Source organism: Bombina bombina, chromosome 1 (genome assembly GCF_027579735.1).
Source record: "Bombina bombina isolate aBomBom1 chromosome 1, aBomBom1.pri, whole genome shotgun sequence".
In the NCBI taxonomy this organism is placed as follows: Eukaryota; Metazoa; Chordata; class Amphibia; order Anura; family Bombinatoridae; genus Bombina; species Bombina bombina.
Window position 1 is genome coordinate 667,780,824 of NC_069499.1, and position 26,656 is coordinate 667,807,479.

The 26,656-nt window shown below is 37.7% G+C and overlaps 1 protein-coding gene across 4 annotated transcripts in view; it reads right to left on the minus strand.

The window, feature by feature from the left end:
- Positions 1–5,415: 5,415 nt before the first annotated feature.
- LOC128645842 (synaptotagmin-like protein 2) overlaps positions 5,416–26,656 on the minus strand; it is a 258,116-nt gene continuing 236,875 nt past the window's right edge. For all 4 annotated transcript variants that reach the window (XM_053699133.1, XM_053699132.1, XM_053699131.1 and 1 more), the window contains 4 exons: positions 19,369–19,447; positions 14,693–14,792; positions 12,533–12,738; positions 5,416–11,506 (listed from right to left, as the gene is read on the minus strand). In XM_053699133.1, coding sequence (XP_053555108.1) covers positions 11,361–11,506; positions 12,533–12,738; positions 14,693–14,792; positions 19,369–19,447 — 531 coding nt within the window. In that variant the 3' untranslated portion in view covers positions 5,416–11,360. The remainder of the gene's footprint in view (positions 11,507–12,532; positions 12,739–14,692; positions 14,793–19,368; positions 19,448–26,656) is intronic.

The following is a 26,656-nucleotide window of genomic DNA, read 5'->3' on the forward strand; positions in this document are numbered from 1 at the left end:
TAGAGCTAAAGTAAGCCACAGTATCTCCTCACATTTATTTTTGAATGGCGTGTGGTTCTCTTTTGATGACACCTAATGTGGGACTCCTCCAACTCCACACTTGCATATATTATGAGACTTTCAATGGATATTTATTACTTTGGTTATGATCATTATTTTCAAACTCAGAGGCCTGGGTTAGTCCTTTATGCAGCTGATTATATATTTACATAATGGTAAAGCAGCCCATGGGTATATATCATTCCACTGGAGACAAATTTTAGCTAGTCCTATACTGCATTAAGGCTTCTACATACACTTCGCTCTTCAATCCTAATCTATATTTTATGTTCCTAGCTACTATGTTAGCTATTATATTTTATATACCTTATGCTCCCATCAAAATGAATATCTACATAAGCTGAGTGCCTAGTCTTGATGACTCGCAGAACTTTTCTAAGACCTTACCCTCTATAACGTCATAAGTAATTTATAAGGTAATGCTGCCAGTGGCCGGGGCAGCATAGCAATTAAAAGGGAAGGCCTGCTGCATTTAAGCTATTACACGGGCATGAAGCTAGGGCACAATTAATGCTCTTCCTCTTTTCTACTCATCTGGTTAAATTTATTATCTCATTATCTCATGGTAATATTGGTATTATTTGGACTCCATTAGTAGAAGGGATCACCATATGGAACATTTTATAGGTCTCTACAGTCTGGGGATTTCACCTCAAATGTTATATATTGGAATGTCCATTTATTTATAGCCTTCCAGTCCCTGATATATGGACACTACGGTTTACTTATAGCCTATCTATTTTTTATGACCTACTCAGATGGAGAGTTCTCCCAGGGGTGTTATACCATATGCTTAGCATTATTATGTCTGATAGTATAGATATCACTATAGCTCACACGCTCAAAGACCCAAGGGTGACTTACCCAATCCTTACCAATCATATATCATATTATACTCATGCTACTGTTCTACATATTATAATTATATTCACACAGCCTTCAGTTATCTTGATCATTTTAACCGGAGCTCAATACTAAACTCTTTACTACTTATAACCTATATCAACAATTAGAATGCCCCCACCTCCACAATTTAAAGCAGCTCTTGCCTGCTGATTTTCCTAATTTTTCATATACTACCACATTTATTATTTAATATCATATAATTACCATAACACAATTTACAATATAGAAAATAAGGTCCCCACTCACATAGACTTAACATTACTTTAGACTATTCTTTAGTGTACCTTTATTAAAATTTATTTGCACAGCACACTCCATTACTCTTTTTCAATATAACTCAGCGACAGATATTTGATCTGCTTTTCCTTTTTTTTCTCTCTTTTTTCTTTTTTTTTCTTTTTAAGTATGCCACTATGCGAGAAATGCTGACAATTTATATGTTAATAGAGGTGCAGATTTCTCGATTGACCTGAAGGTAAAAATTTTTGGAATGTTAAAGTCTTATTTCTGCATGTATGTTTTGAAAACCTCAATAAAAAACCTTGGTAAAAAATAAAAATAAAATTAAAATGAGAGGTCTCCTACCACTCTGTGTACTAGAAGTGATACCAATAACTTCATGTAAGCAACAAAAACATAATTTATGCTTACCAGATAATTTCCTTTCCTTCTGTACAGGGAGAGTTTACAGCTGCATTCATTACATGTGGGAAATATTAAACCTGGCCACCAGGAGGAGGCAAAGACACCCTGGCCAAAGGCTTAAATACCTCCCCCACTTCTCTCATCCCCCAGTCATTCTGCTGAGGGAACAAGGAACAGTAGGAGAAATATCAGGGTGAAAAAAGGTGCCAGAAGAAAGATAAAAATTTAGGGCCGCCCATCTGAGAACATAGGTGGAAGCTGTGGACTCTCCCTGTACAGAAGGAAAGGAAATTATCTGGTAAGCATAATTTATGTTTTCCTTCTTAATACAGGGAGAGTCCACAGCTGCATTCATTAATTGTGGGAAACTATACCCAAGCTACAGAGGACACTGAATGCTAATGGGAGGGCAAAAGGAGAGGTGGCCCCCATCTAAGGGCACCACAGCCTGCAAAAACCCATTCTCCCGAAGGCTGCTTCAACAGAAGCAAAAAAAGGAAAATCAAAAAACTCTTTGGAAAGTAAGGAGGACCAAGTAGCTGCCCAACAATCAGATCCATAGAGATCTCATGCTAGTGACCCAAGATGACGTTACTGCTCTCGAACTGACCCGTAAACCTCTGAGGAGGCTTGTGTCCTGGTGTGTCCTATGTCAAGCAGATGACACTTCTCAACTAAAAATAAGGAAGTCGACAATGCCTTCTGACCCTTGCGCTTCCCAGATACATATATTCAACAGAGAAATCTGTCTATTCGTATGTAGCCTGAAAAATACATCAAGGCACAATTCCATAAAAAGAGAAAACTTTTCCCACTAGAGAAAGAATAGGACATATAAAAAGACCACAATCTCTCGATTGAAGTCACAAATAGACACAACCTCAGGAAGAAAACCTAACTAGGTTCGTAGAACAGCCTTATTATAGAGGAAACCCCAATAAGGAGTACGTATTGCAAGGTTGCAAGACAGAGATTATAGCACGTAGAAGCAATCTACAGACAAAGTAGATCATTGTAAATAAAATTCAAAGACCACCTCCTGCATAGGTACAAAAGTAGCCCTAGGTAACCACCTAAAAATAAGATCTAAGCTCCATGAAGGAGCATCAGATTGACTCACCAGCCTAAACGCAGTCAGAAACTGTACACCCGGAAGCTCAACGAGCCTCTAGAGCAGAAGAAACAAACAGGGCCCAGAAACTGTCCCAACAAGTAACTAGCTAAGAAGGCCCTTCTCCAGATCATCCTGGAGGGAAAAAAGTGAACCCTGGCAGGCCAGAATAGAGTGCCAGGATGAATCTTGCTCTTCCAGACAGAAGGGGTCCTCCACACCTATGATAGATGACGAGGAACCAACTTACGCGCTCAAGGAGAGGACCATAACCTCTAAGAAAAAAACCCTCTCTCGGCTAAGACCAAGTGACCTCTCACAGTCCGCCTCAGAGAAATAATATTCGATTAAGCAAAAGGAGCCTTGACCCAGCAGATCCTTGCAACAAGGTAACCCCCATGGAGGCGAAACTCCTAGACCGTGAACCCGATCTTGTGGTCACAAACGGAGCAATCAATCTCACTGATGCCTGCTCCTGCTAGGATCGAGCCATCAGTCAAGAAAGAGTGATATGGCAGAAGAAGAAAAAGGTTGTATTGAACCTCCAAGACACAGCTAATGATCCATTAGCTCCACCTGAGGATCCCTGAACCACGACCCAATAATGGGTAACCTGGGATAGGTACGGATGTCCTGAGATTCTCGATCGGCATCCCCATGCAAATACAAACATCCAAAAACCTTCAGATAGAGACTTTATTCCCAGATCAAGGGAATGTTTGTAGGGAACATCCGTCCCAGAAGATCACACTCAGAGAGTAGATCGCTGACAACGAGCAGTAGTGGGCGCCGCCCACCATCAAACTCGAGATACTACCCTTTATGCAGGAGAATCTCTCTTTCTCAGAAAGAGATCTAATCTACTGAGAGAAAAAGGCTGACTAGAATCCATACACTGGGACGAACCCAGAAGACCAAACCCTCCGAGCAAAATGCTTGCCTGAGGAACCATAAGAATAATCGTGAGGGAATCTCCTAAATCCACGGTACCTCATAGGACACGCTTTCCCAAAACTGACAGGCTTGCGACTTGAGTCAAACCCGCCCCGGGAGAGCTAAGAGAAATGTCCCTCAGGACAGGGAGATCTGGACAAGGACACTGGAGAGCGATTCTCCCAACCGGTATTCCAGGTAAATCTGTTAAGACAGATTCAAAACAGTGCCATGCCAATGTCTCGGCCTTGGCTGAGATGAGACCTGTCAAAGGAAAGAAATCCAAGAAGGGCCCCAGGACAAAAACATCACCCCCCACCACAGAGCCAGCGATGGCCTGAAGGGAGTCTGGAGGACACAACTTGATGAAGTAAACTCTAACTTCACAAAATCTAAGGAAAAATCTTCCTGTCTATAAAGACCAATTTAGCATCCAGGGATCCACCATGATGCCTACACCAGAGAACGCTGGTCTAGATCCATCTCTGAGGATCGAAGAAGACAGATGAAAACCCTACAAGTCATCTAACAGACGATGGTAAGTAAACCAGAATTGCCAAGACCAGGGCGCTACTGATAAATCTGGAATCAGGATACTGCCATGTTAAACCCCAGACCCCCCCCCCCCCAAAAAAAAAAAAAACTAGGATCAGAACGAGGTTTACTGGAAGAGACAGTCCATAAAACTGAAGTTTACCCAAAAGAGGAATGAAAAAGGAAAGATATCCTATGACCCAGACAGATAGAGAAACTCGCTCCTTTCCGCAGAAACTCGGTCAGGAATAGGAAATGGAAAAACATGACCACTCCCGGTCACACGGTGCATCATGCAGGACCGCCCCTGCAAAGGAAAAGGGCGCCAGCTTAATAAAACTGTGCAGCTCTCAAATATGAATAAAAACAAATAACCTGTATGTTCCGTATCAACCTTTGAGTCCAAACGTCTCCTACACATAAAGCAGCCAAAATCACATAATAAATATGATTAAAAACAAACCCCACTGTTCAATAATCCACCTCAGGGATTCCATAAAGATAAAAGTAGTCCCACTGTGACCCTGTCTTCTATCGTTAACATATGTATAAAAAATTAAATGATCTTACCGGAATCTATGCCGTGGAACAGAAAACACTGTGCTTCAAGTTTGACAGACTGTAGAGTTGCTTCTGACATGGACTTGAGTGAAGAAAAGCAGGCAGCGAAACTCATCAACGCTGATTGCTTAGGAGCTGTTAATATGAGTCTGGATGGTTTCGAAGAAAGACTCTCCCTGCATCTCCAGACTCTAACTTTCATCAATGCTCTGCCAAGTGCCAACCTCCTGTGATGAAAGGCAAAGAATGACTGGGGGATTAGGGGAGTGGGGGAGGTATTGAAGCCTTTGGCTGGGGTGTCTGCCTCCTCCTGGTGGCCAGGTTCAGTATTTCCCACAAGTAATGAATGCAGCTGTGGACTCTCCCTGTATTAAGAAGGAAACAGATGTCATCTTATAGGCTCAAGATAAAGGCTTATTGACCTTTAAATACATATATACAATATATTTTTTTTAAGTTTAAAAGTTATTGATATTACACCTCAGAATTCACTGATTTCCATCTGCCTAACTATATGGTTTGTTTTATATTATGTCAAATAGAAACATTTTTTTTCAACATAAATTTCCCTACAATGTCTACCCCCACTATTTTTTCAGTAATCTTTATTTCCATGAGAACAACATGTTCTTGCAATCACCATGAAGGGAAATTACAACACACTCTTTATTTGGAACATAAATGTGTTTTATTGGTTTGTTTATGGGGGACATTTATACAGTCAAAACAATTATATACAAAATATTACAGTTTTCTTTTTGTAAACCATCTCACATCAGTGACTGGCAAAAAAACTAATAAATGCCATTAACATTGCAAATTACATATTTAAGCATTTTCATTTTCAAGTCATCAATTAGGGTATAAACGCATTAACTTTAGCAGCAATATAAACCTTGTATCACAATATAACTACAAGTCATTTATCCTTTTTAGCATTAAAGGGACACCAAAGTAAAAAGTAATGATTCAGATAAAGCATGTGATTAAATAACAAAACATTCCAATATATTTCCATTATCAAAACATGCTTTTTATATACACACTTTCTGGGTCTCCAGCTCTTACTGAGCCTGTGCAAAAGTACATAGTATATAAGTATATGCATTGTGTGATTGGCAGATGGCTGTCACATGATACAGGGAAAGGGAACATTGGATTCATTTTGAAATTTGCCAGAAAATATTCTACTGCTTATTTCAAAGTGTAAATGCATTGTCATTTTATTGTGTATTCACTTCTACTGTGTTTAGTGGTCCTTTAAAACTCTTCTAGTTTCCTGAAGTTTCCCAATTTGGGCTTTAAAAAAGCTTTTAGGTGAATTAATAACTTCCCTTTTATGTGTACATCGATAGTTAAGTGAAATTTAAATGTTCCTGATTAAGATACAGGGGCCGATTTAACAAAGTGCGAGCGGACATGATCCGCTGTAGTGGACCATGTCCACCGCACATCGATAAATGCCGACAGCATAAGCTGTTGGCATTTATCATTGCACAAGCAGTTCTAGTGAACTGCTTGTGCAATGCCGCTCCCTGCAGATTCACGACCAATCGGCCACTAGCAGGGGGTGTCAATCAACCCGATCGTATGCGGTTGGGTGGATTGATGTCCGCCGCTTCAGAGGAGGTGTACAAATTAAAGAGCAGTGGTCTCAACTCCTGTTTAACAGTTACATTCAGGGCCATTCGGCCCTTGTTATATCGGCCCCAGAGTGTCCAATTTTAAAAAACTTTCCAGTTTTCTTCTATTTTCAAATGTTCTTTTCTACTCTAGGCTAGGTAGGATAATAGGAGCTTAGGACCATAAAAGGGTCTTTAGCATTCTTTGGCATAAAGTAATTAAATTAACTGGCAAATGTATTACATTTTATGACATGGTTGTAATGAACATTTTTTTTTGCAACAAAAAATAATACAATTTAACAGAAGTGCTTTGGAGTCTTTTTAATTCCTTAATGACCGTGAAGTACCATGTATGTCGCCAGTCATTAAGGGTTTTCTTGTTTCTACTAGTGCTGTTAATAACACAATCACCATAAAAAGACAAATGACGGTCCTTAAGGGGTTAAAGATTGCTAAACTATTCTGGGTTTTGTATCAGGAATCTCCCATTGGTGAATCCACATCCTAGTATTGGGAAGTGGAGCACATACATGAATCAAGCTACCTCTTCACCATACTGATCTTCTAATCCAGTTGCCTATCTGTATTATGCAAACAAGCACACACCAACATGTCTACAATAGGACATATACAACTTATACAACTTGGAAGAGTTTTTCAGGCTAATGTGGTATCAGTATACACAGACGGTATGTTCTTAGTCCTTTACACTATTAAAGGGATATGAAAGTCAAAATTAAAGTTTTGTGGTTCAGATGGAGAATGCAATTTAACCCCTTTGAGCCAGAACTAAAGTGTTAATATTGGAAGTAAGTTCCAATGTAAACACTTGCAGGAAAAATGAAAAACCGCGATTGTTGATGTGATCACATGATTTCAAGGCCAGGATCGGAACATGGATGAATGCCTACATTGTTAGGCAAGCCCCCAAATCAATCCTGATTTGGTCAATGGGGGAGGCTGCAGGACGCCTTATAAGGTAGGACGTTCCATGCTGTCCTTCTGCGTTAAAGGGACATGAAACCCACATTTTTTCTTTCATGATTCAGATAGAGAATATAATTTTAAACAACTTTCTAATTTACTTCTATTATTTAATTTGCTTCCTTCCCTTGTTATCTTTTGCTGAAAGGTTTAGCTAGGAAAGTTCATGAGCAGCAAAGAACCTAGGTTCTAGCTGTTGATTGGTTGCTGCATATAAATACAGATTTTCATTGGCTCACCCATGTGTTCAGTTAGAAACCAGTAGTGCATTGCTGCTCCTTCAACAAATGATACCAAGAGAATAAAACAAATTAGATAATAGAAGTAAATTAGAAAGTTGTTTAAAATTGTATTCTCTATCTGAATCATAAAAGAAAATTTTGGGGTTTCATGTCCCTTTAAAGCCCAGCAGCGTTAGGACGGCATGGAACGTCCTAACAGCATGAAGGAATTAAATAGACTTTTATTATCAAATGTACCTCTTGATATCCTATGTTGAAAAGCATACTTAGGTAGGGTCAGTAGCAACAATGCCCTACTCGAAGCTAGCTGGTGGTTATCGGCTACACACATATGCCTCTTGTCATTGACTCACCATACGTGTTCAGCAATGTCCCAGTAGTACATTGCTGCACTGGAGCTGACTTTAAATATGTGTTTAACCCCTTTTGTAAAACACACTGTTAAATGCAAGTAACAGTGCAATCATAAATCTTATAACAAATTACGTTTTCTTTTTGCACTTTAATGTCCATTTTGCAGGCCTTAAATTAATAATAAACTCCAACTTATCAGTTACTGATTTTTCCAACATAAAATTTAATGTTTAAAGGGACAGTCAACACCAGAATTTTTGTTGTTTTAAAAGATAGATAATCCCTTAATTACCTATTCCTCAGTTTTGCATAACCAACACAGTTATAATAATACACGTTTTACCTCTGTAATTACCTTATATCTAAGCCTCTGCAGACTGCCCCCTTATTTCAGTTCTTTTGACAAACTTGCAATTTAGCCAATCAGTGCTGTAAATTCACGTGCATGAGCTCAATGTTATCTATATGAAACACGTGAACTAACTAAAGAAATTAGCATATGAACCTCCTAGGTTTAGCTTTCAACTAAAAATACCAAGAGAACAAAGCAAAATTGTTGATAAAAGTAAATTGGAAAGTTGTTTAAAATGACATGCCCTATCTGAATCATGAAAGTTTATTTTGTACTTGACTGTCCCTTTAAGTTCTTCTTACCAGTGGAATCTAACTTTAATTTAAATAACCTGAGTCATACAAAAAGTTTAAATTTCCCCAAGCTTAAAGAAACAGTATAAAGGGCATACAATTTAAAACAACTTTCCAATGTACTTTTATCATCAAATTTGCGCTGTTCTCTTGGTATTCTTTGTTGAAGGTTAAACCTAAGTGGGCTTATATGCTAATTTCTAAGCCCTTGAAGGCCGCCTCTTATCTAGGTGCATTTTGACAGTTTTTCACAGCTAGGCAGAGGTATTTCATGGGTGCCATATAGATAACATTGTGCTCACTCCCATTGAGTTATTTATGAGTCAACATTAACTAAAATGCAAGTCTTTCAAAAGAACTGAAATAAGGGGGCAGTCTGCAGAGGCTTAGATACAAGGTAATAACAGAGGTAAAAAGTTTATTAATATAACTGTGTTGGTTATGCACAACTCAGGAATGGGTAATAAAGGGAATATATATATATTTTTAAACAATAACAATTCTGGAATAGACTGTCCCTTTAAGCTTAATTTATCAGGAAAAAATAAACATTTTTGTGAACGAGTGTAAAGCACAGAATAACTATGGTAACATTCAAGACTTGTAAGGTGTGGATTTATGTTAGCATTGTGCCACAAAAAAGGTTTTGGTAGTTTGGCTATATATCATGCTGGCCTTGTTGCATTAGTGATGATGTTATCCTTTTAACTATATTACTGTAGGTAAAATATGCTATAAGCTTTTTTTTTTTATATACTAAATTAAATATTTTCTGTTCTCAGGAAAGGGCCATCTGTCAGAATTAGGGTTACCACCTCGGCAATGTTTTCCTAGACACGTATGAGTTACACATGCTGCAGGGTGTACAGGGAGGAACATGAATAGTGCAGCCCAGGGTCACTATTCATGTGCTGTCCAGGAGCACAATGCATATTGCCCTCTGCACACCCTGCAGCATGTGTAACTCATAAGTGTCGAGGAAAACCTGGCCGAGGTGGCAACCCTAGTCAGGATGGATTGCAGAAGGCCAGAAAAGAGATGACAAATCCATAAAAGTCCTGGGACCTTCATTTTTATTTGAGACTCAAAACATATTTGATTATTGTACATATGTCTATATACAAAAGCATCTTTGTCTGTTTATTAAAAAAGTACACAACTGGCACCTCCATATTCTTGCTTGCTCTTTCAATACATTTATTAACCCCCTGTTCCACAGGTATTGCACCCTGTGGTTTTATGAACAAGGTACACAAAGTCTAAATGGACCCAAATCTTGAAAACTCACATAAGAAATAACCTCTTTATATTATATTCAATAAGTTATTAAAAGCATAATGTCTCAATTAAACATTATACACAATAGTATTTTATTATATATTTCCATGTGAAAAAATATAAGCACATAAATAAGATAGTGTCAGATTAGTTAGCTGGTATTTTAAGAAAATAAACCTGCAAATGAATTGGTCCATTAACAATGACACTTGGCAGTGATGATGTTGTTTAAAATGTATCATGAGCAATAGACTATAAACAAAATAATTTGTGTTAAATCCACAAATATTTATTTTTTAAGGTATCCAGTAAATTCCAAACCCTGTCTCTTCTTCCAGCATGGCAAAATATTTGAATAATAAATGTAACAAAAAAATAAAATCGCAATACAAAACCATTAGAAGGGACAAAGTGGGATATGTAGTGAAATAAATGTTAAAACAAGTTAGATGATACTTAGTTGAATCCCTTTTGTAAGAACATTCTGCTTTGATTGATTCCCACTTCAAAGGAAAATTAATTTAACTAAGTACCCTCTAATTTGTTTATGCGTTTATTTAACAATATTCCACACTTTGTCATTTCTAACAGCAAACTATTTGGCCAGTCACTGAGAGTTTCCACAAATAATTTCTATTGGCCATGTACACTTGTGAGTGGATGAGATGTCGGGTAAATAAACTCATTAAAGAATAAAAAAATAAAAAAAATTAAAACATGAAGTATGAATAATGATGATTGAACGATCTAACATAACAGATATGTCCATTTACATTATTCTGTAGTGTTTCTTAAACAGTCCTCAAGTAGCCCTGACAAGGCATATATTTAGAATGTTCATTTCTGGATTATTTTGAGTAACATTAAACATTTGATCTAGCAGGAAAATCCTTAAAACCTGGAAAGTTCAGAATATTTGAGGACTGGACAATTGATGCTTTATAGATCTGATGGAAACAAGGCATAATGCAAAAGGAATCAACAAACTATGTGACACGCTAGCTGAAATAAAGCAGAACTCTAGTTCTTTATCAAAATCCCTTATCTATTATTGATGTTAGTGTTGTGGAGAAAATAAGGATAGATTTGTCAATGTTTCAGATATTGACCCTTTAATTTTGTACCCACCAATTAATATTAATAATATGTATCCTTTTGCCATCCTTCTTCTTTGCTAATCTGAGTTCAAGAATTTAATGTAAACCAAAGTTCCACCAAGGAAGAGCTTCATAGATGTCTGCGAAGTAGAAGTGCTTTGAATCCAAAAGGCACTCTATAGTTAAAAATGATTAATAATAATATAAATTCATTATATTAAAATGGGAGGTCCAACTGCAAAGAATAAAACACTGACCAGGCAGGGCAAATCTTCAAAGTTGTCATCTTTTACAGGTTTGGAAAAGTCTTTAAAAATAACAATTATTTATAAATTACAAAATGCTTCACTGAAAAGTAGCAATTAATGTTCTCCCCATAAATTACTTATTTAAACTTCCGTCTTCCAGCCAGCGATCTCAAAGGAAGTGAACCTTCAATCCACTCATTTGGTGTTGATATCATTTCCTGCCAAAAGGCCACCTCTTCCTGCGTAGAATCCATCCAGTCCACTGAAATGCCATAACTACAACCTTAAGAGAACAAGAAGAAAAATAAAAAGTTAAATGCTAGCAGTATCACTTCTGTTTTCTCATTTTCATACATACATATAGTCTTTATTCCAAAATCAAGATTAGTATTTACAGATTCACTTATCATTACTGAAACTATATAATATAAATACATTCATGGTTAATCATAACAATCTACTCCCTACTGAACTGATTTACATCTACAGCATTGTGCCACATTCATTACATCCAATTTGCATCATGCCACATGCCACCCCTTATATAAGGTTCTCATCAGAAGATAAAAACAAAAAACAGCTGACACCTACACTAATTTTATACATTGTTAAACTTATGTGTTGATCTTCAAAAGCAAGGGTGTCTAGAGATCGACTTCTCCTTAAAGGGACAGTCTAGTCCAAAATAAACTTTCATGATTCAGATAGGGCATGTAATTTTAAACAATTTTCCAATTTACTTTTATCACCAATTTTGCTTTGTTCTCTTGGTATTCTTAGTTGAAAGCTAAATCTAGGAGGTTTATATGCTAATTTCTAAGCCCTTGAAGGCCGACTCTTCTCTCAGGGAATTTTGACAGTTTTTCACCACTAAAGGGTGTTCATGTGTGTCATATAGATAACACTATGCTCACGCACGTGGAGTTCCTAGGAGCCAGCACTGATTGGCTAAAATGCATGTCTGTCAAAATAACTGAAATAAGGGGGCAGTTTGCAAAGGCTTAGATACAAGATAATTACAGAGGTAAAAATATGGCTTTACAAGGGCAGAATATTATTCTTACACTTTTTTCTCATCTTATTATTGTCATCTATATATCAGCACTTTGTTTTTACTACCTTTTGGGAGCACCTATTTGAAAACATATTAGAATGTACGGATTGATATACAAAAGAATGGGAAAAAACTAGACATGTAAACAAGTTTCATAAGTAATAAACTGACCAGAGTAATCTAAGGTCTGAAGCATGGTAATATCCTAAATGCTAATGTTTCACTATAACAAGACCAACCTAAAGAGTACACTACCTGTCCCAAGTCCAAGTCTGATCCCTCCAAGGAAATGATTGCTGAGTTTTTCATGATCCCAAACAGTCAACTCAACACATGCATCCTTGAGATCCTCTGTGTGGAAGCCATCATATACTATAGTGTGGTTGAAAACAGGGTTTGAATCCCTTTTAATGACACGTGTCTTCTGGTAGCTCTTTTTACTAGTGTCGGGTAGCACATAGCTGAGGAATTTGGAGAGAAATGTTTTTAGAGCATGCATATTGCCAAATATATTTCAGACAAATTTAAAGTATCAGTATGCAAATTTCACTTGGTGTTACCCAACTGAGCTTAAAGAAAAGCAGATACAAAAAAGGCACAGCTATTGAGGTAGTAACAGGAACACACATTTTTAAAGGGACACCAAGCAAATACAGTTATGATGGTGCTTAGGATAAACTACAGCCCTCGGGATACCAAATAGTAGGTCACCACTATGCAAACTGGTTGCCACCAATATGTGCTAAAGCAGGAGTTCCCAGAACATCTCCTTAATATAGTGCAGAATAAAACACAAGTAATCTATGATGTCTGCAAGCCCCCATAAAATAAAAAGGCAAACCATGTGACAGAGGCTACAAATAAAATGTGCCCTTTATTAAAAAAAATAAAACAGAAGGACAAGGCTTTAGTCCTTAATAAGATCTAGTTTTTTATTATTATAGGCTCTTAATTTTTCACCATGTAGGAGGACAAACATGAAAGTCAAAATAAAACGATTTAGAGACCATATATAATTTTACAAAACTTTCCAATTTACATATATTATCAAATGTACATCTTTCTCTTGGTGTCCCTTGTTGAAACTTAACTTCTTTCCATGAGAGCGTACCGCGTATGTAGACTACAATGCTTGAGTTTATGTAATTCTCTATATACTGAGTAATAAATCCACAAAGGACACTACTAAAGTTCCTTGTATTACAGAAAACATATGATTCAACTTAAATTTTTTCTGAAATAGTTTTTTTTTTTCCCAAATAACCAGCAGGTTGTGTATTATAATAGTTGGAATATACATTGTCACTATTGCTTTGTCATGAGTGATTGCAGTATGCAATATGAAAATAATACAAATATAATTTTCAGTCCACTTGAGTCAATTAAACCTGTTTAATCAATTATGTCTGTAATACAATGTGGGAAATTATGGACCAAGAGCTAAAATAATGCAATATCTAATTCTGAAAATGGTTCCTTCCTTCAAAGACCCAATGTCCAAAACCATAGGAAAACTTGGTGGGCAAGTATGGCTTTTATGGATTTTAGGGACACAGTGTACAAAAGCAGTGGTGGGTGTTCATCCAATTAAAAAAAAAAAAATCAACAACGTCACGTTACTCTACTACCAATTACTCTGCTGGTAAACCAATTAGCAGTAGCAGCACATAAGTCTGCCAAGCACTAAAAAATCCTTTAACCAATGCTCTCTTTTTTGTTCTGGCAGGAAGGACTAAAAAGAAATGGTTACTTACTCTTCTAACACATAGGGGTTCATTACCGCTGTCTGTAACACACATAGGGGTGAATCACTTCTCTGTGTAAAGAAGAAGTTTACTCAATGCTATTTGGGATTGACAGGAAGGGTTCAATACCATATTTTTTTAGATACTGACAGGAATAGTCCCCATCTATTTGTTTTATAGCAAGAAGGAGTTAATCATTGCTCCCTGTGTGTGGAACAAATGGTTTAATCATTGGACTCTGACAAGAAATAGTTACTCTGCTGTCTGTGTCTAGAAAGAATGGCTTAATCACTGCTGTAAACATACATATAAGTATGATATTAATGGGAGGATAATGTGCAGAGGTGAAAGTGCAAGTGTTTATTGTAGCACAGTATCTAAATAAACAAGTATGTAAACCTGATTGTTTAAATACACTAATAACTACTATAATTTTACAAAAAAACAGAAATAGGGGATGATATCTCATGAAACACAAATTGTAGTTAACGTTATGTCTATATTTTTATACTTTACATATGATAAACATCAAACAAATCACAGGAGTCTTAAAGATTATTGAGAAACACAAAAAGATCTTAAATATCCAAATGTATCTGTTAATATAACTTCTTATATTCAAACTATGAAAGGCAATAACTCTTTAATGAATAGAATTAAAACCACTGACCATTTGACAAAAGAGTCCACCCCAGATGGCCGTAGCTGTGGTAAATCCTTGGTGTCTTTCACCCATATGTGGACCTCACCTGATGAAGGATGTTTTGGGCCTAAAATAGAATGGGAAGAGAAAGAGATCATTAAGAGACTCACAATAGGATAAGAAAGAGGTAATCGAGAGACTGACAATAGGAAGAGAAAAAGGTAATTTAGAGACTCAAAATAGGAAGAGAAAGAGGTATCTTTCAATAAAGAATATCAAGAGAACAAAGCAAATTTGATGATAATAGTAAATTGGAAAGTTGTTTAAAATTGCATGTCCTATCTGAATCATGAAAGTTTAATTTTGACTAAACTGTCCCTTTAAGTATATAATAGTGCTAGTCACTGCTTGTGCATATTTATCCTTAGGGTTTGTGTAAGAAGTAGTGATCAGTGCTGAGGTATAGGTGTATGTTATGTTCTTTCATGTCCTATTACCTATAAAGTGCTGCTAAAGTTTCTTTCTGTAAAAGTATCCTAAACCATTTCTTGAATTATTTGCACACTTGGAAACTGTCTGAAATAAACATCAAAGTTTGTTACCTTTTTCTTGATTTTAACAATGTATATTTTATGTAAATTTAGAATCCAAAATGCAAAATTGCCTTATGCTGAAAAATGATATTACACTATATTACATTCTAATGCAAAACTTTAAAAAAGTTATAATTTACTCTTATAATCAAATTTGCTTTGTTCTTTTGGTATCCTTTCTGAAAGAATTAACTTAGGTTCATAGAAGCTTAGGAATTTGCATGTGTCTTTAGCAGTCTATGGGAGTAATATTTGCAACAATAGTGTGTTACATGATACAGGAGAAGTAAAAATAGGCATAACTTTGAAATGTGTCAGTAAAAAATGTACTACTTATTTGAAGCTCAGACTTAGGGGTAGATTTGTTGGCCCTTGCTCCCCTTCTAAAGACCGCTGCTCCATAACTTGTCCACTGCCTCTGAGGCTGCGTTCTTCAATCCACCCGATCCTATATGATCAGGCTGATTGACACCCCCTGCTAGCGGCCGAACTGCTTGTGCAATGATAAATGCCGACAGTGTATGCTGCCGACATTCAGCGATTTTTGTCGGACATGATACGCTACAGCATATCATGTCAGACAGACATTGGTAAATCTACCCCTAAGTGCATTGTCTTGTTATCATGCATTTGTTTATTATGCATATCTACTGAATTTACTGGTCCTTTAATAAGTGGAATATTTTTTATCTTTAAAAGCAAGCTGAACTGTGGGAAAACTACTCTGTGACATAATTAAGCAAATATAGAAATTACAGGGAGTGCAGAATTATTAGGTAAATGAGTATTTTGACCACATCATCCTCTTTATGCATGTTGTCTTACTCCAAGCTGTATAGGCTCGAAAGCCTACCACCAATTAAGCATATTAGGTGATGTGCATCTCTGTAATGAGAAGGGGTGTGGTCTAATGACATCAACACCCTATATCAGGTGTGCATAATTATTAGGCAACTTCCTTTCCTTTGGCAAAATGGGTCAAAAGAAGGACTTGACAGGCTCAGAAAAGTCAAAAATAGTGAGATATCTTGCAGAGGGATGCAGCACTCTTAAAATTGCAAAGCTTCTGAAGCGTGATCATCGAACAATCAAGCGTTTCATTCAAAAGAGTCAACAGGGCCGCAAGAAGGGTGTGGAAAAACCAAGGCGCAAAATAACTGCCCATGAACTGAGAAAAGTCAAGCGTGCAGCTGCCAAGATGCCACTTGTTTGGCCATATTTCAGAGCTGCAACATCACTGGAGTGCCCAAAAGCACAAGGTGTGCAATACTCAGAGACATGGCCAAGGTAAGAAAGGTTGAAAGACGACCACCACTGAACAAGACACACAAGCTGAAACGTCAAGACTGGGCCAAGAAATATCTCAAGACTGATTTTTCTAAGGTTTTATGGACTGATGAAATGAGAGTGAGTCTTGATGGGCCAGATGGATGGGCCCGTGGCTGGATTGGTAAAGGGCAGAGAGCTCCAGTCCGACTCAGACGCCAGCAAGGTGGAGATGGAGTACTGGTTTGGGCTGGTATCATCAAAGATGAGCTTGTGGGGTCTTTTCGGGTTGAGGATGGAGTCAAGCTCAACTCCCAGTCCTACTGCCAGTTTCTGGAAGACACCTTCTTCAAGCAGTGGTACAGGAAGAAGTCTGCATCCTTCAAGAAAAACATGATTTTCATGCAGGACAATGCTCCATCACACGCGTCCAAGTACTCCACAGCGTGGCTGGCAAGAAAGGGTATAAAAGAAGAAAATCTAATGACATGGCCTCCTTGTTCACCTGATCTGAACCCCATTGAGAACCTGTGGTCCATCATCAAATGTGAGATTTACAAGGAGGGAAAACAGTACACCTCTCTGAACAGTGTCTGGGAGGCTGTGGTTGCTGCTGCGCGCAATGTTGATGGTGAACAGATCAAAACACTGACAGAATCCATGAATGGCAGGCTTTTGAGTGTCCTTGCAAAGAAAGGTGGCTATATTGGTCACTGATTTGTTTTTGTTTTGTTTTTGAATGTCAAAAATGTATATTTGTGAATGTTGAGATGTTATATTGGTTTCACTGGTAAAAATAAATAATTGAAATGGGTATATATTTGTTTTTTGTTAAGTTGCCTAATAATTATGCACAGTAATAGTCACCTGCACACACAGATATCCCCCTAAAATAGCTAAAACTAAAAACAAACTAAAAACTACTTCCAAAAATATTCAGCTTTGATATTAATGAGTTTTTTGGGTTCATTGAGAACATGGTTGTTGTTCAATAATAAAATTAATACTCAAAAATACAACTTGCCTAATAATTCTGCACTCCCTGTATATCTGTTCCAAGACGTTTTGTATGTTTTATGCAGAGTACATGTTTGCTAGGTTACGACAGAGCTCACTCGTTATCTCTCACATGCTCAGAGGAATAATTTGGTTGTCCCTGCGAGTGGTAAGACGTCTCCTATTGAAAAGTAATAGAGCTCACTGGAAAGGGACACCGCTCTGTAGAGCGAAGTTAGCAGTGAGCGTACTCTAAAACGTAAATCCTGCAGCCAATATAAATCACATTACGATGATTTCTGCGTATAGAATCTTACAATTGCCTATATATTTGTTTGCATGTGTTTGTCTATTAGGGTTAGAAGTATTTTGAGTCTTTTGAAAAAAGCTCGCCACATTTTAGTTTAAAAAAACTGAGATCTGTAGTGCAAAAATCTTTACACTGGGATTAGAGAGATAATTTCATATACGCCCCTGGAATGCCCATTTTCAGATCATTTTACAAAAAACAACAATTATGCTTTGTATTTCGAACTTTTAGGTACGAATTGCTGTGTTTTTTGTGCATCAATTGATAAAATATCATTTTGTTACAATTTTTGATGCACCTTAACAACACAATTTTTTCCTGCGTATTTTTGTGTGTATGATTCAATAATTTATTGTTGTAAGATTTTTGAAAATCTGCATTTTATTGTGCACATAACATACTAATAGCCAGATTACGAGTTGAGTGCAAAATTGCACTTTGGTGAGTGTGATATTTGCACTCCACACAGTAATACCGGTGCACTAGCATTACAGGTTTTGCGCAATGCGAATGCAACCTCACATAGCAGGGAAGCTTTGCGCTCATGAGAGCACGCTTCCATAGGCTCTAATGGGAGCCTCGTTCTCATGCCGTGAGATACAGCAGAGAACCTAGCGCAGCCAAGGGGGTAAGTCGCGCAGCAAATTCTAAATATATATGTATATGAATATTTATGCTTTTATATGTGTATATACACATATTAACACATCAATATATATGTATATAAGCATATACATATGTATTTATAGGAATAACACAGTCCTCACAGACTGCAATACAAAGGCATTTCTCAGTGACGTTTTTTTCCCTAATACCCCAAATCCCCTCCTTTTAACCCCTCATAACTTCTTTGTGCAGTTATATTTTAAAAAATTAAAGATGCTGATATTTTTATTTTATTAAGGATATGCACACTTTTTTGTGGGGACAGTTGGGGAACATTTTTTAAATTAACCAGAGGTATGGTTAATTTTCGGAGCGCTAATTGCTACCGCGAGCTAACGGTAGAATTAACCAGCCACTTGTAATGGCTAGTTATTTATGGTGCGCCCATAAATGGGCGAATTTGCCCATTTATGGGCGCTCAATAAATTAGCACTCCAGTTGTAATCTAGCCCTAAAAATGCAGTATACGCCCTTAGTGAGACACCCTGTTTTCAGGGTAAAAAGTGACTTTACATCATTCCACCAGGTATATAGAAGTACTGGTGAACATTCTCTAATAGTCTCACCAGCTCAGAGACCTTTAGATCATCAGGCCCCCAGTGACCTTACTAAAAATTCCCGAATGTCCCATAATTTGAGCTGCCGAGCGTGGGTGCTATTCAAAAATTATTGGGATGGACTTAAAGAATAAATAACTTTAGTGTACACTACCCCTTTAAGTAGGATTAGGATGGTTCTCAGTTGAATAGGCAAATAGTACATTGCCCAAATGCAATATATGAGTGCAATATATGATTGTATTTTATTCAGTCCTAAATAAGATGGCTACAATGCATAACAAGTAGGTAAATTTAGTCCATATGAAATCTTACCTAGACTGCCTGGTGGAATATATTTAATAGATAGGTTCATAACACCTCGATGATCCACACCATTCATAGCAGACAGACTCTAAGAAAAAAAACAAAGGGAAATACATTACAGCATACATAATGCTCTATCGCTGCATACCAAGCTAGTATTACCTACTGCAGCAAGGGCGAACCTCGGCACTCCTAATGTTTCAGAACTACATTTCCCATGATGCTTAGGCACTCTGAAGTCCAGTAAAGCATCATGGGAAATGTAGTTCTGAAACATCTGCTGCTGCCTTGAGGCCACTTATGTAATTCATTAAAGTGTATTGCATCGAAAGTTGTTCTTTGCATTTCAGGAGACGCAATACAAGTACATATTGCCATTTAAATTAAAGCATAAATAATTTTGTTAATAAAATAAATAAATATAAAAACAACAGACGTGACATACATGTGATACCTTAGCTAATAAAGAAAACTAAGGAAACAACTTAGGTCCCTTTTTTAGAAGTGGCTGTTTGTGCCGGATAATTTTTCCTTCTACTGTGTGCACTAGGTAATCTAGTCCAATAAAGTACACTTTATCTCTATTATGTCATTGTTTTTTTAATCAAATAGTGGTCACATTGTATGTGCTTGTTAGCATGACCAGTCCGCCATCTTTGAACGGTATCTTTAAATTAAAAACAAGCCTTTTGACAGGTTTTTAAACATGTAAATTAACACTTACATAAATAACCACTAGAGGGCACACATAAGAACACAATGTAACAATGAAAATAAACTTTTTTGTCTTCTTAATATAATAATTTCACTAATTTAGATTGTGTAACAAACTACAGTTAAAATGTGCAATTTTGTTTTGCTCAAGATTAAAAGTACAATTATTTTTCACTATTTATCAAGCTTAATGATGCCAGTAATATCAACCATGATCATAAATTAACTGATAAACTCTAAAAACAGAGATGTGAATCTTATTTATTTTAAAATATGGAGGTGGGAAGACCAGGGAGTAGAGAGCATATCTATATATAAATGGGGACAGTACATATAAACCTAGATTACAAATGTACCAATATTTTGAGTGAGATTTCTAGAGTAAGTTGTGCTCAAATGAAATCCATACTGTAAGTATATTGCAAACATCTGAAAGCTCATATTAAAAATGTTCTTGATTGTATGTTAGTATAACTCGAGCACAAATTACTAGAGCATAAAGAACAATCGGCTAGATTTAGAGTTTTGTCGGTAACGACCCGCGTAGCTAACGCATGCTTTTTTTCCCCCCGCACCTTTTAAATACCGCTGGTATTTAGAGTTCACAGAATGGCTGCGTTTTCAGTGCGTTAGGCTCCAAAAAGGGAGCGTATAGCATATTTACCGCCACTGCAACTCTCGATACCAGCGGTGCTTACGGACGCGGCCAGCTTCAAAAATGTGCTTGTGCACGATATCCCCATAGGAAACAATGGGGCAGTTTGAGCTGAAAAAAAACCTAACACCTGCAAAAAAGCAGCGTTAAGCTCCTAACGCAGCCCCATTGTTTCCTATGGGGAAACACTTCCTAAGTCTGCACCTAACACTCTAACATGTACCCCGAGTCTAAACACCCCTAACCTTACACTTATTAACCCCTAATCTGCCGCCCCCGCTATCGCTGACACCTGCATATTTTTTTTAACCCCTAATCTGCCGCTCCGTACACCGCCGCAACCTACATTATACCTATGTACCCCTAATCTGCTGCCCCTAACACCGCCGACCCGTATATTATATTTATTAACCCCTAATATGCCGCCCCCAACGTCGCCTCCACCTACCTACAATAATTAACCCCTAATCTGCCGACCGGACCTCACCGCTACTATAATAAATGTATTAACCCCTAAAGCTAACTCTAACCTGAACCCTAACACCCCACTAATACAATAAATTAATTAAATAAAATACCTACAAATAAATACAATGAAATAAACTAACTAAAGTACAAAAAATAAAAAAGAACTAAGTTACAAAAAATAAAAAAATATTTACAAACATTAGAAAAATATTACAACAATTTTAAACTAATTACACCTACTCTAAGCCCCCTAATAAAATAACAAAGCCCCCCAAAATAAAAAAAATGCCCTACCCTATTCTAAATTAAAAAAGTTCAAAGCTCTTTTACCTTACCAGCCCTGAAAAGGGCCATTTGCGGGGCATGCCCCAAATAATTCAGCTCTTTTGCCTGTAAAAAAAACACATACAATACCCCCCCCCAACATTACAACCCACCACCCACATACCCCTAATCTAACCCAAACCCCCCTTAAATAAACCTAACACTAAGCCCCTGAAGATCTCTCTACCTTGTATTCACCACACCGGGTTCACCGATCGGTCCAGAAGAGCCTCCGATGTCTTCATCCAAGCCCAAGCGGGGGCTGAAGAGTGACGTCCATCCTCCGGCTGAAGTCTTGATCCAAGCGACAAATGAAGAAGTCCATCTTCGGGAAGAAATCTTCATCCTATCTGGGCAGAAGAGGACATCCGGACCGGCAAACATCTTCATCCAAGCCGCATCTTCTATGTTGTTCTATCCGATGATGAGCGGCTGATCTTGAAGACCTCCGGCGCGGATCCATCCTCTTCGTTCGACGTCCAACTGTAGAATGAAGGTTCCTTTAAGGGACGTCATCCAAGATGGCGTCCCTCGAATTCCGATTGGCTGATAGGATTCTATCAGCCAATCGGAATTAAGGTAGGAAAATTCTGATTGGCTGATGGAATCAGCCAATCAGATTCAAGTTCAATCCAATTGGCTGATCCAATCAGCCAATCAGATTGAGCTCGCATTCTATTGGCTGATCGGAACAGCCAATAGAATGCGAGCTCAATCTGATTGGATCAGCCAATCGGATTGAACTTGAATCTGATTGGCTGATTCCATCAGCCAATCAGAATTTTCCTACCTTAATTCCGATTGGCTGATAGAATCCTATTAGCCAATCGGAATTCGAGGGACGCCATCTTGGATGACGTCCCTTAAAGGAACCTTCATTCTTCAGTTGGACGTCGAACGAAGAGGATGGATCCGTGCCGGAGGTCTTCAAGATCAGTCGCTCGTCATCGGATGGAACAACATAGAAGATGCGGCTTGGATGAAGATGTTTGCCGGTCCGGATGTCCTCTTCTGCCCGGATAGGATGAAGATTTCTTCCCGAAGATGGACTTCTTCATTTGCCGCTTGGATCAAGACTTCAGCCGGAGGATGGACGTCACTCTTCAGCCCCCGCTTGGGCTTGGATGAAGACATCGGAGGCTCTTCTGGACTAATCGGTGAACCCAGTGTGGTGAATACAAGGTAGGGAGATCTTCAGGGGCTTAGTGTTAGGTTTATTTAAGGGGAGTTTGGGTTAGATTAGGGGTATGTGGGTGGTGGGTTGTAATGTTGGGGGGGTATTGTATGTGTTTTTTTTACAGGCAAAAGAGCTGAATTATTTGGGGCATGCCCCGCAAATGGCCCTTTTCAGGGCTGGTAAGGTAAAAGAGCTTTTCTACTTTAATTTTAGAATAGGGTAGGGCATTTTTTTTATTTTGGGGGGGCTTTGTTATTTTATTAGGGGGCTTAGAGTAGGTGTAATTAGTTTAAAATTGTTGTAATATTTTTCTAATGTTTGTAAATATTTTTTTATTTTTTGTAACTTAGTTATTTTTTATTTTTTGTACTTTAGTTAGTTTATTTAATTGTATTTATTTGTAGGTATTGTATTTAATTAATTTATTGATAGTGTAGTGTTAGGTTTAATTGTAACTTAGGTTAGGATTTATTTTACAGGTAATTTTGTAATTATTTTAACTAGGTAGCTATTAAATAGTTCTTAACTATTTAATAGCTATTGTACCTTGTTAAAATAATTACAAAGTTGCCTGTAAAATAAATATTAATCCTAAAATAGCTACAATATAATTATTCGTTATATTGTAGCTATATTAGGGTTTATTTTACAGGTAAGTATTTAGCTTTAAATAGGAATAATTTATTTAATAAGAGTTAGTTTTTTTCCGTTAGATTTAAATTATATTTAACTTAGGGGGGTGTTAGGGTTAGACTTAGCTTTAGGGGTTAATACATTTGTTAGAGTAGCGGCAAGGTCCGGTCGGCAGATTAGGGGTTAATAATTGAAGTTAGGTGTCGGCAATGTTAGGGAGGGCAGATTAGGGGTTAATACTATTTCTTATAGGGTTATTGAGGCGGGAGTGAGGCGGATTAGGGGTTAATAATTTTATTATAGTAGCGGTGAGGTCTGGTCGGCAGATTAGGAGTTAATTATTGTAGGTAGCTGGAGGCGACGTTGTGGGGGCAGATTAAGGGTTAATAAATATAATATAGGGGTCGGCGGTGTTAGGGGCAGCAGATTTAGTAAGGTTCTTATGCCACTTTATAGATCATTAGTTAGGCCTCATCTTGAGTATTGTGTGCAGTTCTGGAGGCCATATCTTCAGAAGGATATTAACAAACTTGAATCTGTGCAAAGGAGAGCTACCAAAATGGTACATGGTCTAAAAAATAAAACTTACCAGGATAGGCTCAATGACCTAAATATGTATAGCTTAGAGGAGAGAAGGGAAAGAGGTGATATGATAGCAACTTTCAAGTACATTAAAGGGTTTAGTAAAACTGAGGCTGTGGGTATTTTACATAAAATGGAAAATTCAAGAACAAGGGGTCATGAGCTCAAGCTAAAGGGTAGTAGATTCAGGAGTAATTTGAGGAAGCACTTCTTTACAGAAAGAGTGATTGATTTATGGAATAAACTTCCTCAAGAGGTAGTAGCAACAAACACTGTGGGGGACTTTAAAAATGCATGGGACAAGCATAGGGCTATCCTACGAACTAGATAAGTTTATACTGTTAGGTAAGGTTGGGCAGACTTGCTGGGCCTATGGCTCTTATCTGCCGTCAATATCTATGTTTCTATGTTTCTATTAGGGGTACATAAGTATAACGTAGGTGGTGGCGGTTTGCGGTCGGCAGATTAGGGGTTAAAAAATTTTAATCGAGTGGCGGCGATGTGGGGGGACCTCGGTTTAGGGGTACATAGGTAGTTTATGGCTGTTAGTGTACTGTAGAGCACAGTAGATAAGAGCTTTATGAACCGGCATTAGCCCAGAAAGCTCTTAACACCTGTTTTTTTTTTGCGGCTGGAGTTTTGTCGTTAGATTTCTAACGCTCACTTCAGCCACGACTCTAAATACCGGCATTAGAAAGATCCCATTGAAAAGATAGGATACGCAATTGACGTAAGGGGATCTGCGGTATGGAAAAGTCGCGGCTGGAAAGTGAGCGTTAGACCCTTTCCTGACTGACTCCAAATACCAGCGGGTGGTAAAAACCAGCGTTAGGAGCCTCTAACGCTGGTTTTGATGGCTACCGCCAAACTCTAAATCTAGGCGAATGTGATGCCCATTTTGAAGCTACCAGACACCTACAACTTAAACCTGATACAATGGCCATACAGCAGGTCTATCCTTCTCAATACAGATGTTTAGTAAACATATAAATACATTAGCCATATATTGGAGCTGGGGTATTATGGGTATACAGTACAGGTTTGTGTGATGTGTAATATATATTCATTCTACTGTAAAATTGTTCATTACACATATTTTCTAAAGGGACAGTATACTTGATTTTTTTTATTGTTTAAAAAGTTAGATAATGCCTTTACTACAAATTCACCAGCTTTGCATAACCAATATTGTTATATTAATATACTTTATAACCTCTAAGTTTGCCTGTTTCTAAGCCCCTGCAGGCCACCCCTTATCTCAGTGCTTATTATTAGCTTTTTATATCTTGCAAAACAGCTAAACGGTGCTAGTTCATGTGTGCTATATAGATAACAATGTGCTCATTCCTGTGGAGAATGATAATGGGTATACAAGAACCAGAACTGATTGGCTAAAATGCAAGATTGTAAACAGCACTGAGATAAGGGGCAGTCTTAAATACAGATAATCAAAGAGGTAAAAAGTATATTAATAAAACCGTGTTGGGCATGCAAAACTGGGGAATGGGTAATAAAGGGATTATCTATCTTTTTAACCCCTTCTCTACCGGGACTTTCAGAAAAAAACTTGCCCAAAATACAGAAGAATTTTTAGCATTTTTGCTATCACTCCATTTAAACAGAAAAAAGAGCCTTGTTTTTTTTTTATTTACCTGTCAAAACTATATATATATATTTATATTTATATTTAAAGTAGACAACCCAAGGTATTGATATAGGCCCATTTTGGTATATTTCATGCCACCATTTCACCGCCAAATGCGATCAAATAAAAATAATTGTAAATTTTTACTTAATCCCTTCAAAACAGCTCTCTTCCCTCCCTTACCCACCACTGGGCACCCCCATCTTAAGTACTGGCAGACAGTCTGCCAATGTAAAACTGTAAAGCTTTTTTTTTTTTTTTTTTTTTTTTAATTACAGGGTAGGATACCTCCTTACCTCCAACCTCCCTGATCCCTCACAAAAAGCACTCTAACCCTCCCCCCTCTAACTAGTGCGGCCATCTTAGGTATTGGCAGTACCTATAAAACGGCTATTTTTATGTAATTTTCTTTTCTTTTTTTTTTTCTGTAGTGCAGTGGTCCCACCACCTCCCCCACTCGCCAGTTAGGGACCCCCACACTTCACCCCACCTTTTTTCCGTAGCGTAGCACCCCTTCTTTCCCTCTCCCTCTATTTTTTCTACAGTGTAGGGTCCTCCCAGCAGCTGATCACTACACTCAGTGACACAGACAGTGTCACTGTGTGTAACGATCTTGCATCTGTCCTCATATGGGACTGGAGCATCAATTGCGCTCCAATTCCATATGCAGGCAGATGCCTAGAGCTCAGGAACTTCAGCTCTCGGCTGTAACTTTACAGCCGAGACTGCTGGAGCTTCCCAAAGCTCAGACGTATATATACTATGGAATAAATATACCAAATATCACAATAAAAAATAATAAGTGAAATAAATGTGATAATCAAATAAAAAGGTGAACCATAAAATAAAAGTTCCTATGTAAGGATATGTTTATTCTTTTGGGATAGGTCTCCTCGCTCCTCTGCAATCCTCCTCGGAGGATTGCAGAGGTATATATACTATGGGGTTGATTCATCAAGCTCCGTATGGACTTCAGGCTTGCTGGAAACAGGAGTTAAGAAGCAGCGGTCTTAAGACCTCTGAGGCGGTGTACAGCAATCAGCCTGATCACATACAATCAGGTTGATTGACACCCCCTGCTAGCGTCCGCAAATCTGCA